We start from the raw sequence: 17,933 nt of genomic DNA, 5'->3' as shown, positions 1-17,933 counted from the left end.
TATCCTACAATTCAATTTCAATTTCAATTTCTTTATTTACCATTTAAGGGCCTTCAAGGGGCAACATGAAGATTGTACATACAACATCCAATGTACATAAAACATTCAATAAACATATACAAGAGGGAATTAAAGAGTTAGTTGATTGAAAGAGCTAGGACAGACATGAACATTTAATTAGTATATATACGTATGTTTCTATACACTCAATACAATGTCTTCTGTATATGTATGTTAAACACAATACATGCATAAATATGTCAAAATACAAATGTAAATACAAATCTGAAATAGTTTATCATATGATTGAAAAGATAAAAACCAATATTTGACTAGGAAATACAAATTAAGGCAATGCCTTTTGTAAAAATTTACCAAGAGAGTTTAATATATCTAATTCTTCATAAATAACGCGTTTTGGTCAAATAAGTCACGTGACAGCGCGAACAAAACGTCGTGTCTCCCGGGGAAAAATATTATATTCCACCTCTTTGGAAATCTTGGAAGCATGAAGTCGATATATGGGCATAAGATGTAGACAAATATTATCATATATTTGAAAATATTTAAACATTTTAATTCTCTTTATATATATATATATATATATATATATATATATATATATATATATATATATATATATATATATATATATATATATATATATATATATATATATATATATATATATATCACAAAAACCAGTTTAAATATTTATATTATTCGAATTTATGAAAGGAAAGATAACAATAATGTAGAAAATTAATCAAACAAGCACGACGTAATTGCTTTCAAAAAGTCGAAAAACTATTAGAAATTGACGTATTTTGTATACAGTGGCGTCAGAAGCAAATTAAAAGTGGGGAGCTAGTCTGATCAAAAATCTTGACATGCAGGAAAAAAAGTTCTTGGGCATGGTTATGTATAACTTTGCGAAAAAGGGGGGGGGTAAGCCCCCCTAGTCCCCCCCCCCCCCACCCGGTCCCGACGCTTATCGTATAGTCATATATGTTGTTCGTTAAAACAAAACGCATGACTGTTCAAGAAAATGAAGATTTATTCCCCTTGAAAATATTTGATGTTTCTACTAGGAGAACAAAATCTTCAATTTCCTGAACATTACGAGAAATGTGATTTTTTTTTCTGGGGGAATCATATATTGAATTTTCTTATTTTCCCTCATGATCATGCAATAAATGTATAAAGTCATCGTCTGTGTTATAGGTAAATTCATCTCCAAGTGCCGGTCTGCATGATTTAAAGGGACTTTGACACGATTTGACTTAAAATTTTCAAATTTTATTTTTCCATTTTCAATGTTTATAATGATAGATATAAAAGTTTATAATGCTATGTCAAAATTTGGAAGCAAATATCAAGTTATAAGCAAGATACAGATTTCATAATTCTTTGTTTTGTAAACAAAGCTCGAGTATTGTCATTTATATATATATATATATATATGTGTTGTATTGGTGTAAGTTTCAATCAAATGTAACTTTCTTTTGTTGATAATAGTATTTATGAAGATATTGAATTACTTTAAATTGTTTTTTACATGTCATTTTGTCTAAGAAATGGTAATTCTCTACATTCCATTTTTTGTAAACAACTATAAGACTCGAGCTTTGTTTACATAACAATCAATTCTTGCCTCTGTATCTCGCTTGTAACTTGACTTTAAAATTCGATATTTTGGTCAATCATTTGAAATGCACCATGCAGTAAACCATTTTATACATGAAAAAAAAATAATTTGTTTGATCTCAAATCGTGTCTAAGTCCCTTTAATAAAATGTAGGCTTAATTAAGCCGCTTTTTAAAGAAATGTGGGTACTATACTCCGTGTCAAGATATTCTCGATTCGCATTTTGCTTAATTACTCGATATTTATAAATACCTCAGGGTTCAATCGATTTTTATTCAAAAGTATGAAATGCATCCAAGAGTTCTCCTTTAGAACTCCCCCTCTACTTACCAGGTATAATTACACGGCTAAACAAATTTATGTCTACGGAAATTTTGAATTGCAACAGACCCGGATGAACGTTAAAAATTGTGCGAGATATTCCGAGTGGAGAAAAAATGTCAATATTCCCTATTACAAATCTCCTTAAGAATTCAGTTTTCGTTCCTATGAATTTTTACAAGTGAAAAATGATAATATGTGAATGAAGTTATCTTAATTGGAAACTTTTCATTTCAATTATATTTCTTTCACATGTATATGTATTTTCATTAAAAATCGTTCAAATATGCTGCATAAATATCTTTGGTCAGACTATACAGGAACTTATAGAAACGTTTGTACATTTTTTGACGGACGTAACACGAGCAAGTTCATTCACTTCATTTGTGATATGTCGATTTTTTGTCGAGGTACATATCTTCGTGTATTTAAACCGGGTTTCCCAAAGAAAAATCCGGTCGGCTGCCAAAAGGGTTCCCCTATTGTACGGATAACTCATCCTATAGTTTTCTAGATTGGAAGTTGTTATTTTGCATATCAATTGCATTGGCGGATCCAGAAGGGGGGGGGGGGGGTTCCGGGGGTTAGAACCCCCTCCCCCCCTTTCTCTGGGACAAATGAATTCTTTTGAAAACGTTTAATGTCTATTTAAAGGCAATTTTTCCCATTTATAATAGAAATACTGTAATTATCTCAAATAATTGCTTTTAAAATTGCTTATTTAAAGAATTTCGTACTGCGTCCCATAATTTTGTTCTTATATGAAAAAACCCTATCGATTTTTTTTATCGAAATAAAGTACATGTATATTGTACTCCCCTTCAGTATCTGATGTTTACTACACTGAGTAAACATGTGGAAAATTAAAGAAAAAATACATAAAATTAAGCAGTATCGCTAAAAACACAGATTTATAATAACATCTACAATGTATTTTCTACTCACATTTCTTTTTTATTATAGTTCATACAGTTTTGAACTGACGAGCCTTCGAGTAAAACGACGTTTAAGTAGGAGTACATGCACGCATTCGTTTTACTTTTAAAAGCTGCTTTCAAATGTATTGTTTAGTTAATTAATTAAAGTAAGTATAATATATGAGTTTTACTTCGTTTCATACGAAAAAATACAAAGAAAATTACATGACCCGCTCATGTGGGTTTTGCTATTTTTCTGGAATGCTATTTGTATACGCACGGAAAACATTCAAAAAGTCCTTATCTATTGACAAATAATGAATTTTGTACATATTGGTTTTCATTAAATGGACCCCCCCCCCCTTTCCAAATTGCTGGATCCGCCTCTGCAATAATTGTACATATATCAAAGATGTACATATAATTTGGATTTTGATTTTTAACAATTCATTGAAAAAAAACACGTGTTGAACTTAGTTATTTTAAGCAAATTATTGCGTTACATCTTTCTTTTAACTAAGTCATAAATTGATTATAAAAAGTAAGTAACAGTATTTTACACAATATTGCCGGAAATAAATCATCCATTCCGTGTCACTTTTGAAAGTATACAGCAACTATGGATGCCATCGGACACGTACGTGAACCTACCTTCGGCGACATCCTTAAAACAGAGCCTTAAAGTATTGAACTGTCAAATTTAGGATAATGTAAAAGAAAGAAGTTAAAGAAAGAAAAACAGGTAACTTTCTTAAAGCATGTAATAGGTCTACATACAATTTTAATACTCATTTCCTGCATGCTCAGCACCCAGGCTCATAACAGAGACATAATGTTATTTATGTCTCTGCACATAATAATTTGAAAGTTTTAGAAATATTCATACTAATAAAATCATTGTGAAAAAGACTTTCTTAAACTTAAGGCTTTATAAATGAAATATTAATAACAATATGCAAATTCTTGTTCGAAAAATACTAGTTTGTCTTTTGCATTTCATTTTGTTGGACTCCAAACTAGCTATAAGCTTCTATAGTCTGTCCCAAGTTATTGCTTCCATCACTTTTTGATGATTTTTAATAAAAATACACATACATATGAAAGAAATACAGTTGAAATCGATGAAAGAGAATATATCCAAGATATCTTCATTGAACAATTATCATTTTTCACTCATAAAAGTTCACAGGAAAGAAAACAAATTTCTAAAGGAGATTTATAATGGGAATTGTTTACATCTTTTCTCCATTCGGAAGTACTGGGGATACCTCGCGCAATTTTCAATGTTATCATCCAGGCTTATTAATGGCTGATGCAATGCAAAATTCCCGAAGGCTTTTTATTTTGGGATGTGTATTGAAACCTGAAGCGGTAGAGGGGGCGTTTCAAAACAGATAATATGGACATTTTTCATATAAGTGGATGAACGTAGTTTGAGCACAAAGGTATTTATGATTATCGAAATATCAAGCAAAAAGTGGTGGAAGCAAAAACCCGGGACAGAGTATAACAGTTAATCCGATATTCCTCTATACTATTCTCTTTTGAGAAGTGGACAGGCATATCCTACACTGAAGTGGATGCAGGCTATGCCTGTCCACTTCTCTAAAGAGAATACCTCTTAGACAACACCAATAACCCCCAGTTTGATTTAATGAGATGCAAATCATGACATCTCCTTTTCACATGTTTATATAAAAAATTTCAAAATAATTTTTTTTTATTTTTTGCGCTTAAAATTTATATCCCAAACGGGTTATTATATCCCATTTGGGCGATTGGTCCCAACCTGTTGCACATGTCTTCATAGAAAAGCAAGGGTGTAAAAAAAAAAAGAGGATAAAAATGATGGTTTTAATTAAGATTGTCTGGTCAGATTAGAAATCTAGCTGTGACTTTATAGAAGTATTTCTTTATCGATTTGGATGAAAATTTAAGAAGAATTTTTTATGCATGATTAATTTACATACAAAGTATAATATATTATATATTAAGTACTTATTTAAAGTGCTGCAATGGGATTTGATGTGCTTTGCAAAATATGCCTGGAACCTGTTATTGCATCTGCGCAGAGTTATGCATGTTGCTGTTTTGTAGCTATTTCAAACCTGATTGTTCAATTTTCACAATCAGAGTAGTACATTTTGCCGATCTTTTTCTGGCTTGTAAACTGTTGGCTGTGAAAATATGTTTCAATTCAGTTCACATTGGTTTACATTTTTTAACTTGGCTTGCATTTTATGACTTTTTATGTGTACATTAATTTTCATTCCACCATTAAAAACAGTTTTCAGGTGAATAAGATGGTAAAGTCAAAGAATTCAGTAAGTTTACAAATGATTTACTAACTTTTAACTGTAGCTCTTTGGTACATGTTTGAGTGATGGACTGGAAAGAAACAGTTTTGGCCAAACATAAAGCACTATACTGTATATTTTTGCACATCAAACATACATTTGTTTTCCCTTGGACTGAAATGTCACACTTTCATTGGTTTAAACATAGCACGTGATTGCCTCATATATCTCTATATTTGTTCGGTGAGAAATAATATTAAGCAATATGGCCGTCATTGGCCGACGCTTCGCTTACTCATTTCGACATTTCATAGTATTTAATACATAAACCGCATGCCGTAAGTTCTTAAAGTATTTGGAGTAGTTGCCCTTTGAAATTCTTTAAAATTAGAGTAGTTGCCCTTTAGAATATTGACGTCACATTGTTTTGTTTGGAGCAGAACAAAATGGCAGCGTCGATCTCTGCCAAGGAAAGGGAAAAACATTTAAAATTGAATAGCAACAAAACATTGTAAGTAAACATGGGTGAAGCAAAGATTTTTAAAGAAGATTTGAAATGTGAGATTGAATATTTTAAAGAGTTTAAATGAGTTAAATTGAGCGAGATGTTAGGCATCTTGTACATATGGCTTTGCGTAGATCATCGCTATTTGTGAATAAATATGTCGCTTGATAGTCCTCGGGAAAACAAAACACTTATTAGGTTAGTTACTGACTCACTACGGAAATATATTGGGTTGATCAATCTCATAGACGGCTCGGCTTCGCCTCGCCATCTATGAGATTGATCAACCCAATATATTTCCGTAGTGAGTCAGTAACTAACCTAATAAGTAATAGTATACACAAGCTCATAACCACCGGTTTGTTTTCTCCCAATAGACTGATGCAGATTTATTGATTCACATTAATTATTCAAAGAGAAAAAACACATTTGTGTTCAATTTGAAATGGTATCAGCTTAAATTTATCCTCCCCCAAAAATGAAAAACCAAACCCCCCCCCCCCCCCCCCCCCCCCCCCCGCCCAAAAAAAAAAATCATGAATTCCTTACCTGCAAACGCATTGTTTTTTTTTTTTTTAAATCTTTATAAAGAGAAAACAAACAATTTTAGTGATAGCCCAGTTCAAGACTTTCTTTCCAGATTAATACACTGTCGAAAGCACAATATGTATACATATATACCAGCACTATCTTTGTCACACTCTTAAATGTCAATGACTATGTCAAAATACTTTGATTTGACTGTCAGCCTTAGATTGCTAAGGGTCAAAGTTTTCATCGGGCAAAATTACTCATTTACATGTATCTGTCAGTGTTCATGTTAATTATAAACAGTTTATAAATATCTATTTTCTGATTGATATTTAGAATTTTACTATTTTGGGACTGGCAGTGACTATCAAAATCTGTTATTTTTTATGAAAGTGAAATACATGTACACATTGTTTATTTGATATACATGTACTAAATGTTACAGACTGATAATTCAATTGTTTAGTTTTACATTTTGTTTTTTTGTATATTAATTCTAGACTTGCATAATCAACTGGCCACACCAATTTACTGTCTTGTTTTTCGGACCTGCGCTTGTATTTAATCTGTTCTATGTTCTGTTCAATTTCTGCTCTATATTATTCTGCTCGTATATTAAATCATTTTTATTTATAAATTAGATAAAAGGTAGAAATAATATAATCATTGGCTCAATTTTCTTTATATACCACCTAAACATTTTGCTTACAAAAAATAATTATTTTACTATTTAATCCCTCGCCTGCTCGTACTTTTTGCATCAGATGTCTGATCAACAAGAAATTAAAATTGGAGTGGCCTTATTTTAACATTACAAAATAACAAAGATAAAAGTTCTCTCATCCTCATGTGTGTCTTATCATTAAGCTAGTTGATATCAGTAAACAATTTGCATATGATATCCTGCTAATACTTTATTTCAATCTGAATCTCTTGTGAAAATTTTAAAAATGTAGATTTCTGTAAACCCTTTCTTTTATAATAGTACCGGTAAATGCAATTTCTCCTTAATCCTAGCTATGAGGTAAATTGCAGTAACCATAGAATAACACTCATTAATATTGTTGTTGCCAGTATTTAGCCTAGCTTCTATAATGGAGTGAAATGAAGCTGTTTGTTGGAATTTGCTTTTAAGAACTTCAAAAACTTCCTTTAGAGTATCTTTAAAGTATATGTGACACATGCAGAAATGTTTATAATGAGATGGAAAGACCATATGGCATTCAATTAACTGCATTACTTATTAAGTCCTCAAATTCGTAACCCATTTTTAGCTCACCTGAGCCAAAGGCTCAAGTGAGCTTTTCTGATCACAATTTGTCCGTTGTCTGTCGTTGTCGTCGTTAACTTTTCACATTTTCATCTTCTTCTCAAGAACCACTGGGCAGATTTCAACCAAATTTGGCACAAAGCACCACTAGGTGAAGGGGATTCAAGTTTGTTCAAATGAAGGGCCACGCCCTCTTTAAAGGGGAGATAATTGAGAATTATTGAAAATTTGTTGGTATTTTTCAAAAATCTTCTTCTCAAAAACTATTTGGCCTGAAAAGCTAAAACTTGTGTGGAGGCATCCTCAGGTAGTGTAGATTCAAGTTTGTTCAAATCATGGTCCCCGGGGGTAGGGTGGGGCCACAATAGGGGGATGAATTTTTACATAGGAATATATAGAGAAAATCTTTAAAAATCTTCTTTTTAAAGACCATTTGGCCAGAAAAGCTTTAACTTGTGTAGAGGCATCCTCGGGTAGTGTAAATTCAAAATCACAGTCTCTAGTGGTAGGGCGGGGCCGTGATGGTGGTTTGAATTTTTACATTTACATGTATAGAGAAAATCTTTAAAAATATTCTGGGAAAGTTTTTCGGTCCAAAACTCAGTACTTAAGGTGAAAGCACAGGTTATGCAGATATAAGTTTGATGAAACCATGATACCCTAGAGAAAAGTGGGGCAACAAAATGGGGGGGGGGGTATATAGGAAAAGAGAAAAATCATCTTACAGGTACAACAACAAAAGGGGCTTGGTATTTACCAAAAGAAAGAGGTGGATAAAAATTTGCAGATTTTCAAATTTTTTTTAGCAAGATCTACTGTACTTAGTTGTCAAGATATTTTGATACTGTAATGCTAATTTGATCAGAAATAAGGCAATTGTTGCTCAGGTGAGCGATGTGGCCCCTGGGCCTCTTGTTTATGCTTACACTGCAAAGTTCATTGACAAACTTTGGAAGACACATGTAAATTTAACATAGATATGGCCCCATCTCAAGGTCATTTTAGGAATGTTACATAGAATGTCATATTTAAATCGAGGATGTTCTGAAGCTGTTGGTATGTTATTATTCATATGATATTTAAATCTTGACTAAAGACCATTTGATTTTAAATCATTGTACAAAACTGAATTTGCACATCCTGGAGTCTTAGTTTTGTAAGTAAATTAATACAAGCTTGTTGAAGACTAAAATAAGACTAAAATAAATTTTTTTTTGCTTTGGCTGTTATTTTACTGGTTATCATTTTATTAGGCTATGATAAGGGCAATGAATTTCAGCTTAGTTTCTGAGTTCTCAAAATATGTAGCAGACTTACTTAAGTGTAAATTCTTGTGTAAATTATATGTATTCTCCTTTATGGCTTATTTGGCGTCTACTTCATCTACCGTACATATTTTGGCTTTGGGTAAAGCCCGGTAAAGGATGCTTATTTATTTTGAACAAGCGAACAAAGTTTTTATTTCAAAGGTTAAAGTCGAAGAGGATCACAGTAAAAATCCTTGAGAGAGAATCCTTCTCAGATTTTAAAATCCTAAAGAATGCGTGTAGATAAAGTGTGCAGGGACGTTCAATAAAGTTTGAGGTCAAATGTTAAAAATCACAGCAGCCCTGAAATTAAATTTGGGATCATGATATTTTTTTCTCTCCTTGACCCAATCTTGCCCAGATTTAACCAAAAGATTGCCTGTACGTTAAAGGGTGTGCAGTGACATTGAATCAAGTGTCACAGTCATAGCAGAATTTACTATCCAAAAGATTTCATGTTTTATTACGGGCCGCCGGAAGGCGGTCCGTTATTTGATACACATTTAAATATTGTTACTGCGTTTCTGCGGGATAGTTCTTTTTTATTAGAATTAATACTATGCTTATTTTTATGAATTAAAAGTCAATTTGCATGTAGAAATATATTTTATGCCTTTTAGAAAATATCACATATTTTTTCTTTTACTCGTAAATGAAAAGTAGGTCAAACTTAGTAAATTGTCGTATTTGGCGCGTTTTTATCGAGACTATAATCTATTCGGAAAATATCGGAGTTCTTCATTCTTTTCAAAACAATGCATCAGGATCGGTATACGGGACATACTAAAGACCTAAAATATTAAAGACCTGAATGTCATTAAATTTTATATGAATGATATTTTTGAATTTCTATGTGCCATGTCAAATAAAAAGAGTTTGTGTGTGTATTTATTATATTTCCATGTAAAATGTGGTAGAAAATTTCATGAAATGACATTATATCAATTATTTACGCAAGAATATGACAGAAATGAAAATTTGAATTGACTGGAAAATTTGAACTAATAAATTTTTATTTTATTATGAGGTCCCTTGAAATCATGCTAATACATTAGGTTTTCATTCAATACAATGCAACCAAAATAACCCAAAATAGTTTGAAATACATAATCTCCAAGAGAAAAATGATGAGTTGCACTTTGTATTAGAGTAATGTACAAATCAATGTGTTCTCCATTACTTTATACTATGGCAATAATCATACAATTTCCGTTAGAAATGCTTACAGTAACGAAATCAATTCTTTAAGATAATAGTAAAATGTTAAACTTCAAAACAAGTTGCTGAAAGTATATTAAAATTTACCATAAAAATTAGAACAACCAACTCTTATTTTCTTCTTTGTGGTGTGTTTTTATGTAAACAACCAATGATTCATACAACAATTATATTTTTTGCGGCCCATTTGACGCTTGCGTCAATATGATTTCTTGTTTAAGACTGTCCAAAGTTAATTCTCGTGTAATGATAATTTCAAAATACTAAACCTAGAGAGGCTGGAAGATAAAATTTTAACAGGCAATTTTAATGAATTCACATTAAAGACAAATACTATATGTATATTGCAATTAGACTTCCAGTAGTTGTCTGCTGATCTGTTCATGTTTAAGCTTTAAAGAAAAAGGAAGATTATATTCAAAATGACAGTAGCAGATTGTTTGATTTTCATAATATCAATCTCCCCTGGACCTATCCTAGCAGACAACATAAACATAGCTTTTGCTTTGCTTGCATACTTCAGAGTGCCTGTGATGTGTTGCAAGTTAAGGTAATATCTAAGATGCTGCTTTGAAGCTTTAAAATTCTGAGTTATTCTAAAACTGAACCCAAAAGATCAATGTTGACTTAGCATAAAGCACCCTTGGGTAAAGGACTTTTCAGTTTATTCAATTAAAGGGCTAAAGCCTTTTTAAAGGAAAATTTTTGTTTGAAATAAACCTTCTAGAAGGAGTAATGCACCGGAAGCAAAATTTTTATTGTGAAGGTGATAACTAAATTTAATGATCTTCTTTATCCACTTGTACTATCATGGTAGGTATTTGCATGTTTTAAAGTATTAAAATCATCTGCATGATTTAGCATAAATATTATTTGTAATATACAGAACAACTCTGCAAATCTACGGTATTAGCTCACTAGGAGTTCTACTTCATCCCAATGAAATTTGAATTCCGCAAAAAGAATCATAGGCGTTTTCAGCAATTTTTAAAGGTAAGTTTGAAGAAACAAGAAGTTCAGGATGTGTTTTGACCACGCCCCAATCAAAATTATCACCTTATAATACTCAAAGAATGATTCCTTATTCCTAAAACTATCAGCTAAGTGTAAAGTAGAGAACAATTGTTGTTCGTTTAAAATGAGAAACCCCCTAATGCAACAAAGGTATGATATATCTTACAGTGATTTGATTTGTGAGATTTTCCTCCACCATACAAAATGTATTATAAAAAGTGTTTATTGTAAAGAATGGTGTAGTTTACTGAAAGCTTACCGATAGGTTACAATTTTTGCTGACAGAACCATTATGAGGCAATTTTTTTTATATTCTATGCAATGTAATATGACTCCTAAAGGTTATCCACTGTGAAAATTATTTGAAAATTTTGTTCACAGTATCTATCCCCTTCTTTTAAAACTACATGCATAACATTTTGAACAACAGTGCAATTCTTGTCCCTATTTCCATTTTGGTTAATTTTTTAAAACGTATGACCTTCATTGTTTAAAAAACATACTAGGATAGAACAAACAAAATATAAAAAAAAAATTTGTATTGCCTGTAAAGTGGCTGGTATTTTTTGTAAAAATTGAAAAAAAAAACATTTACTTTAGTGTTTTACATGTTTGCATTAATGTTGAGTTTTGAAGAGACTTTTATCTTTGGTAGTTATAATTACCATATAAATTTTTGTAATCTTTGACCTGTAAAACATTCATATTAGATGCATTGAAATTTATTTATAAAATGATTTTTTCACTTTTCCAGGGACTGAAAAACATCACAGCCATGGCATTTGACTGTGCAATTTGTGAAAATTTGAAGAGCTTTTTCAAAAACAAGCCACCCATGGTCCTGTTTGTGATAAGTCTGGGAGCATTTGCCTTGGTGCTTTTAACTCTAGCATACATAATCAAAGTGCAAGAACTACCTAACCCTGATCTCACAAAGGTACCGAACTGTTTTAGGGTTTTGGGGGGTTTTTTTGCCTGATAGGTCAAACATATCATGTACAGTCTTATGGGTTGACTTGGTATGATTTTTTTTTTGCTGAGTGTGATGATGTCATTGGCCATTAAAAATAGTGATTGCATAAGTGTTGTCACGATGATCAATTTTTAATCAAATATCGGATGGAAAGATTGTCAATTTATAATAATTGATTTGAGATTTTATAATCGATTTAATCGGTTTATTACATTAATACTATACCTATCTTTTGTTCATTATTTTATATTTAATGAAATGAAACTTTTCCAAACTGTTTTTTTTTTTCAATCAATCAAAAATATGTAACATTTTAATTGATAACAATACAACATACATCTTATTAGCTTTAAAAAGTACTGGTAATGCAAATTACACTCATATATTTGAAATTAAAATCATGGAATAAAATTTAGTGCTCTATTTTAAAACAATTTGTTACCGATTTGATTATTGGCCTATCATCAGTTGGTATGAGACAACCAATTTTGCCAAGTAATCGACTGTGATTTTCAGCAAATTTGACAGCACTAAGAACATATTATGATAGAAATTTTGTTTGTCTTTTTTTCAGGAATGGAACCACTTTTTTGAAAATTTTGCTGAAGTAGAATTTTGTGTGTTAGGAAATCAAACAGAAGACACAATCACTACAACCGCAGAACCAAAGCTCTCAGACACATTGTTAAAGCTTCACGATAAAGTTCTCAAAACTACCCCACCTCCTATAGATGAACACGTTGTGTAAGTGAAAGACCTTTTTCCTCCACTGGATAACCCTATACAATAATTGCTGTTTTTGAGGTCAATATGATAAATTTAGCTACCCGAGAAGTACAATATTCACCTAGCCAAAGCTGAAAGTGTGGTGAATATTGTACCTCTTGGGTAGCTAAACCATTATATTAATAAAAAAAATTGCAATAATTGTTTTATTATTATTATGATTCAGTGACAGATTGATACAGACAAATCAAATTGAGTGTTATTAAGGAAATAATTTTAGTTTGAAGCAATGGCTTCAAATTGAAAACAAATTAACAACTGAGAACAAAACAGGAACAAATTAAGAGACACAACATTTCATTGGACAACACAAATAATGATAACCAATGGTAGCATTTTGTAATTCCTGAGTTCTGACTTAGTTTTAGTCCAACGTAGAAATAATCAAATGTTATATTGACTTTCTAGGTCATGTGCAGGTGAATATAACATTATATTTTTGCGAGATTGTTGGATATCAGCCAATCATAGAGCTAGGAATTAATCAATCATATAATAATGTAGATTTCTGCAGCAGCAACCTTTACTTTAACTGTTAATAAATAAATGAACCCCCATAAAAACAATCTATAGATCAAGACAAATGATTCTTTTGATGGAGTTTTTAAAAGAAGACGGTATTTTTCTTTTGCATTTTGTTAAACAATTCATTTATAACTTGAAGAAACTTTTAAGTGTTAATCCATGTGCATAGAAAAGTAATGTATTTTTCATGATCTTACAGTAATACTTCTATATCCATGCTGATAGAGGTAACACCCTCTCAAAGTGACAGCTTCTTCAATATATCAAACAACGTGACCACACTGTTGGCAGCCGTCAATGGAAGTGAACTCGGACTTAGAGGTGATCATCATATGTACATGTACAATGTACATTCACTTGAAATAATGAAGACATGTAGATATTACATAAAAAAAATTTAAATGCCATCAGAAGCATACAATCTGGTTGCTGCTATGTTTAAACAATAGTACCAGTACCTATTTCATGAAAATTTTAAAGGTATTATGTATGTGGTATACAGTATGTCAGGTCAAAGAAGTGTTTGGGTATTCAGGTTCATCTGTACTATCTTTTCCGCTAGGGATGGCCTCTAAGATGAGCATGAACGTGTCCATGATGTTGCCTATCAAATGGAATGAAGCCGTTTGCACAGACAAAAACTGTCAGAAAATACAGATTTTGACCTGCATCAATTTCCAGGGACCAGCTTCAATTTTCCCCAGCAAAAGGTAATGTAAGGTGGGACAGTGAACATTGAATAGAATAAAAAACTAAAGTTCCTGTGATTAGTCTTGTTTGGTCAATATCAGCATCTACCCTACCTGTACTTAAACCACAGATAATTCTAAAAACCAGGCATTTAATTACACTCATGCTTTATGAATATTTCATACATGTATTGATTAACCCAGTTTCACTTCAAAAATGTATCAAATAATTACATACACTGTAGTCTTTTTAAGTGCTTTAATGATACTTAGTTCATAATTGATAGATATTCAATAGATAGCAGCAGTATGCACAAATAACAAGCTTTAATACTGCACAGGGCACAGCCTTTAGTCACACTGTAATTTTGTGATTTTTCAGACACTTTGGGGGATGTACCAGCACAGTCGGCGTGACAGAAGGGGTGACGGACTACAGTTCCCGAATGGTGGGCTATCCTCGCAGTTACACAGAGGAAAACCTGTGTGCGCATTTACCCAGAGTCACCATGAAGTACAAACTGGATCCCACCATGAACATGCTTCTGACACTCGTAAGCGCTATACGATTCATGTTTGGTCTTTGTCAAAATCAATGAGTCGGAAAACTAGTACGGTGAAGGAAATGTTTAAAGACGAATTAGTAATAATTTATGGTGTCTCAAAATATGTGGATGGAAATACCAAAAGAAAATAAAAGTCTTGTTCTGACAGTTGTTAAAGACAGAAAATGTAAATTGATAATTTTTTAAGAAATCTACATAACTGGAGAAAATTAAAAAAAAATGAAGAAAAAAAAAGATATCAAATAAAACCACATAAGGGTAAACACCAATTGTTTTATGTGGCAGTTAGCTACCATACAATGAATTCTGGTAATAAATGTAGTAATTGAGATCATATGATTTAGCGTTGTACATGTACATGTTTTTGCAGGAGGACAGGTCAATCATCAACCTCCACCTCATGCACACCACCTACTTTCTGTTTGTGATGTTTGTGACCATCATCTGTTATGCCCTTATCAGAGGCCATCCTGCCACTCACAAAAACAAGTCCGGGTCTTACTCAGAGGTAACACAGTAGTCTCATCAGGAAAATTGATGAGCATGAATATTTTATGCTCATCATATCAATATTACCACTGTGAAATAATAAAACTTAAATATTGATTTTAGTGGTTGTTAATCTTTCTGAGAAAAATCATACTCAATGTCAATCCGTGTGGTATTTTCATAATTTCATGATCAGATTGCCCATGTGAAATGTTTGATATGTAATAATGAACCTCATTCATATATAATATTGTTTTTATTTTAAAGGTGTCGACCAAAGTTTGAGATATGCCACAACACAGTTCAGAACAAGTGCAATATTTTGATTACAAACAAATTCTACATTCCATTTGTTGTTTGCTCATTATATGTGCCTATACCACTGTGATGTTAAGAGGCAGACATTGTTTCAGTTTGAATCTCCCAATAGTGCTTACTTCTGCTGGACATCATGTTATGGGACGTAATGATCACTAGATCTCATGAGCCATAGCAGTAAAGTAGGACTCCACTCTACAAGGGAAGACAGTGTATTTTACTACAGTACCTGGGGGTTTGAAATTTTCAAAATGTGTGAAATTCTACAAATTTAGATAATGACTTTATTACAGTGAAAGGTGAAGATGTTTTTATATGCCTCCATTTTCAATTACGGTACTCCAGGTTTTCTTAATTTATTTTGATGTGAAAACACACATGTTAGCTATTTTTTTTTTTCATTCATCAAGATTGATTTGGGAAGTAAATGTTATTTATATGATTCATACAGGTAAATTTTAGTTGCATATACAATGTACATGTTAATGTGTTCATTTTATTTGATGATATAGATTTTTATTGTTTCATTGAATTGTCATTAAGTTCTTAAAATAAGTTACAAAACTTATACTGTTTGATACTTAAATATTTAAATTAAATGGTTTGAAGAGAACATATTGCCCTTTAAATATCCGGTAATATAGGTGTAGAGTTCCTTTCAAAATGTTCGTGGGTTAAAACAAGGACACTTTGTCCTAAAGAGATTGCTTAATATTTAATTTCAGCAGTCTTGGTTATACGGTACATATCTTTTAAAGATGTCACAACTCTCTAATGCAAAATAAATTATCAGCAACATAGAAGTTTAACATTGATGATACTATTGGTGATCAAACTCGGTTGGTGTCCTCGTGAATTCTACCTGTACAGTGTTTGGTTTCATTATTATTTGTTATTTATTGTATATGTGAATCCGAGTGTGTGATTAGGATGAAATCAGGCACCGAAATGTGTATCTTTTCATATATAATAAGGGTCCAAAGTCAAACTGTTCCGAAGTACATGTTCATATAGCAAGATCATATTGAATTAAAGTGCATTTACATTTTTGATACTTTAAAATTTTGTATATTCAGTTGAATTGATATTTGAAAATCATTTGCAAGGTACATATATGTACATGTTGATACATTTTTTTATACAATAAGGTAAAAAAATTCAAATTATCATATATAAAAATAAAATTTGCTTTGTCATGTTGCTTTATAGACATTTTCTGCTATGTTAATCTGTTTCTGAATTCTGAACCATACATTTTCAATTAAGCATCATTATACATGCGTACTTTAATCTAATTAGATATTTGTTGAAAACTTTTTTGCTTGCAATGTTTTTCATAGTTTGCGATGCATATTTTGGTATTTAAAAAAAAACATATGCTGATTATATCAAATCAACTATTTGTCTATGATAGTTTACCCTCAGAAAATCTAAAAGTACTCAAAAGATACTGAGTATCACAGATTAGATTTATGGTGCACTGTTTTGTTCAAAACCAGTATGTACCATATAAGCACATGCATAATAAACACCATTGTTGGATCTCTTACCAAAGGCGTATGCTAAACTAGCTGTGGGTTTCCGACGACGAAAGAACGCAACAGGTGTGAAATTTTAGCTTATATAATTACTCAGTGTATATCAGTTCTAAACAGGGGTTGCATTTTCTCTTTTTTATTATCTACTTGTATATTTTTGAATCATGTTAACTGTATATAAACCATCCATGTTGATTGTGATGATTCAAGATTATTTTTTTTATAAACTGTTACAGATGTTTACTTCAAGCTTTTGTTGAAATTTCTCTTTCTACAGTTACAATAAATTCACATAAAAGGAAATCAATCTGTCTGTGTTTTGATATTACTATAAGCCTGGAATTTGGCAATAAGATTAGAATTTAGGTACAAAGTGATGAATTTGTTGATTGTTGTGTTTTCCATGATGGAGTCGTCCAAGATAGTTGACTAAGTCTTCAAGCTGATTACCAATACATACCGGTATTCGAAAACTGCAATCACTTTTATTTGGACCAACTCAGAAATAGGAAGTTGAATGGCTTAGGCTGCTAGATGCGCTTCAGTTTGATGTACTGAACATAAAAGAGTTAACTGAAAAGCGATATGCTCTCTTGACATTTATACCAAATTGACAAATGAGTTGCAAAAACACCAATTGTTAGACATGATAGCCTTAAATACATGCAGTTTAATCAGAGAAAATAAATACCGACACAGGTTTTAAGACGGGAATAATGAGTTTGTCAATTTCTATGTACGAAAATCTTTAATGTATACTATACATTCCTTGCATCACTCTCCCCACTCTCACCTCACTTCACTCTCTCCTCACTAACCTCAACTTCCCTCTCACCTCACACCTTACTATCTCCCCACTCTGGTTCTCTCTCCCACCCCACCATCTTACCCGTTCCCTCAAATCACTTTCCCCACTCTCACCTTCCTATCTTCCCACACTCTCACCTCACTCTCTCCTCTCTTCCACCTCACTCTCTCTCATCTCACTCCCTCTCTCCCACACACACATACTCTTTCTCTC

General features: G+C 31.9%; 1 protein-coding gene across 4 annotated transcripts; it reads left to right on the top strand.

Moving 5' to 3' along the window:
• Positions 1-3,472: 3,472 nt before the first annotated feature.
• Positions 3,473-17,215, top strand: LOC105338539 (transmembrane protein 248). Of its 4 annotated transcripts, XM_034462064.2 has the most exons (10): positions 3,483-3,628; positions 5,174-5,210; positions 10,901-11,007; positions 11,783-11,965; positions 12,576-12,745; positions 13,512-13,633; positions 13,875-14,022; positions 14,384-14,555; positions 14,938-15,075; positions 15,324-17,215. In XM_034462064.2, the coding sequence occupies exons 3-10, from the start codon at positions 10,954-10,956 to the stop codon at positions 15,339-15,341; spliced, it is 1,005 nt and encodes a 334-aa protein (XP_034317955.2). In that variant the 5' UTR covers positions 3,483-3,628; positions 5,174-5,210; positions 10,901-10,953; the 3' UTR covers positions 15,342-17,215. The 4 variants fall into 4 exon arrangements, with proteins under 4 accessions (XP_034317954.2, XP_034317957.1, XP_034317956.1 ...); XM_034462063.2 differs by lacking the exon at positions 5,174-5,210 and having other exon boundaries at positions 3,473-3,628; XM_034462065.2 differs by lacking the exon at positions 10,901-11,007 and having other exon boundaries at positions 3,479-3,628.
• Positions 17,216-17,933: the final 718 nt, after the last annotated feature.

Source organism: Magallana gigas, chromosome 3, assembly GCF_963853765.1.
Source record: "Magallana gigas chromosome 3, xbMagGiga1.1, whole genome shotgun sequence".
Classification (NCBI taxonomy): Eukaryota; Metazoa; Mollusca; class Bivalvia; order Ostreida; family Ostreidae; genus Magallana; species Magallana gigas.
The sequence above is the reverse complement of the archived record's forward strand: the minus strand, read 5'-3'. Positions and strand labels throughout refer to the sequence as shown.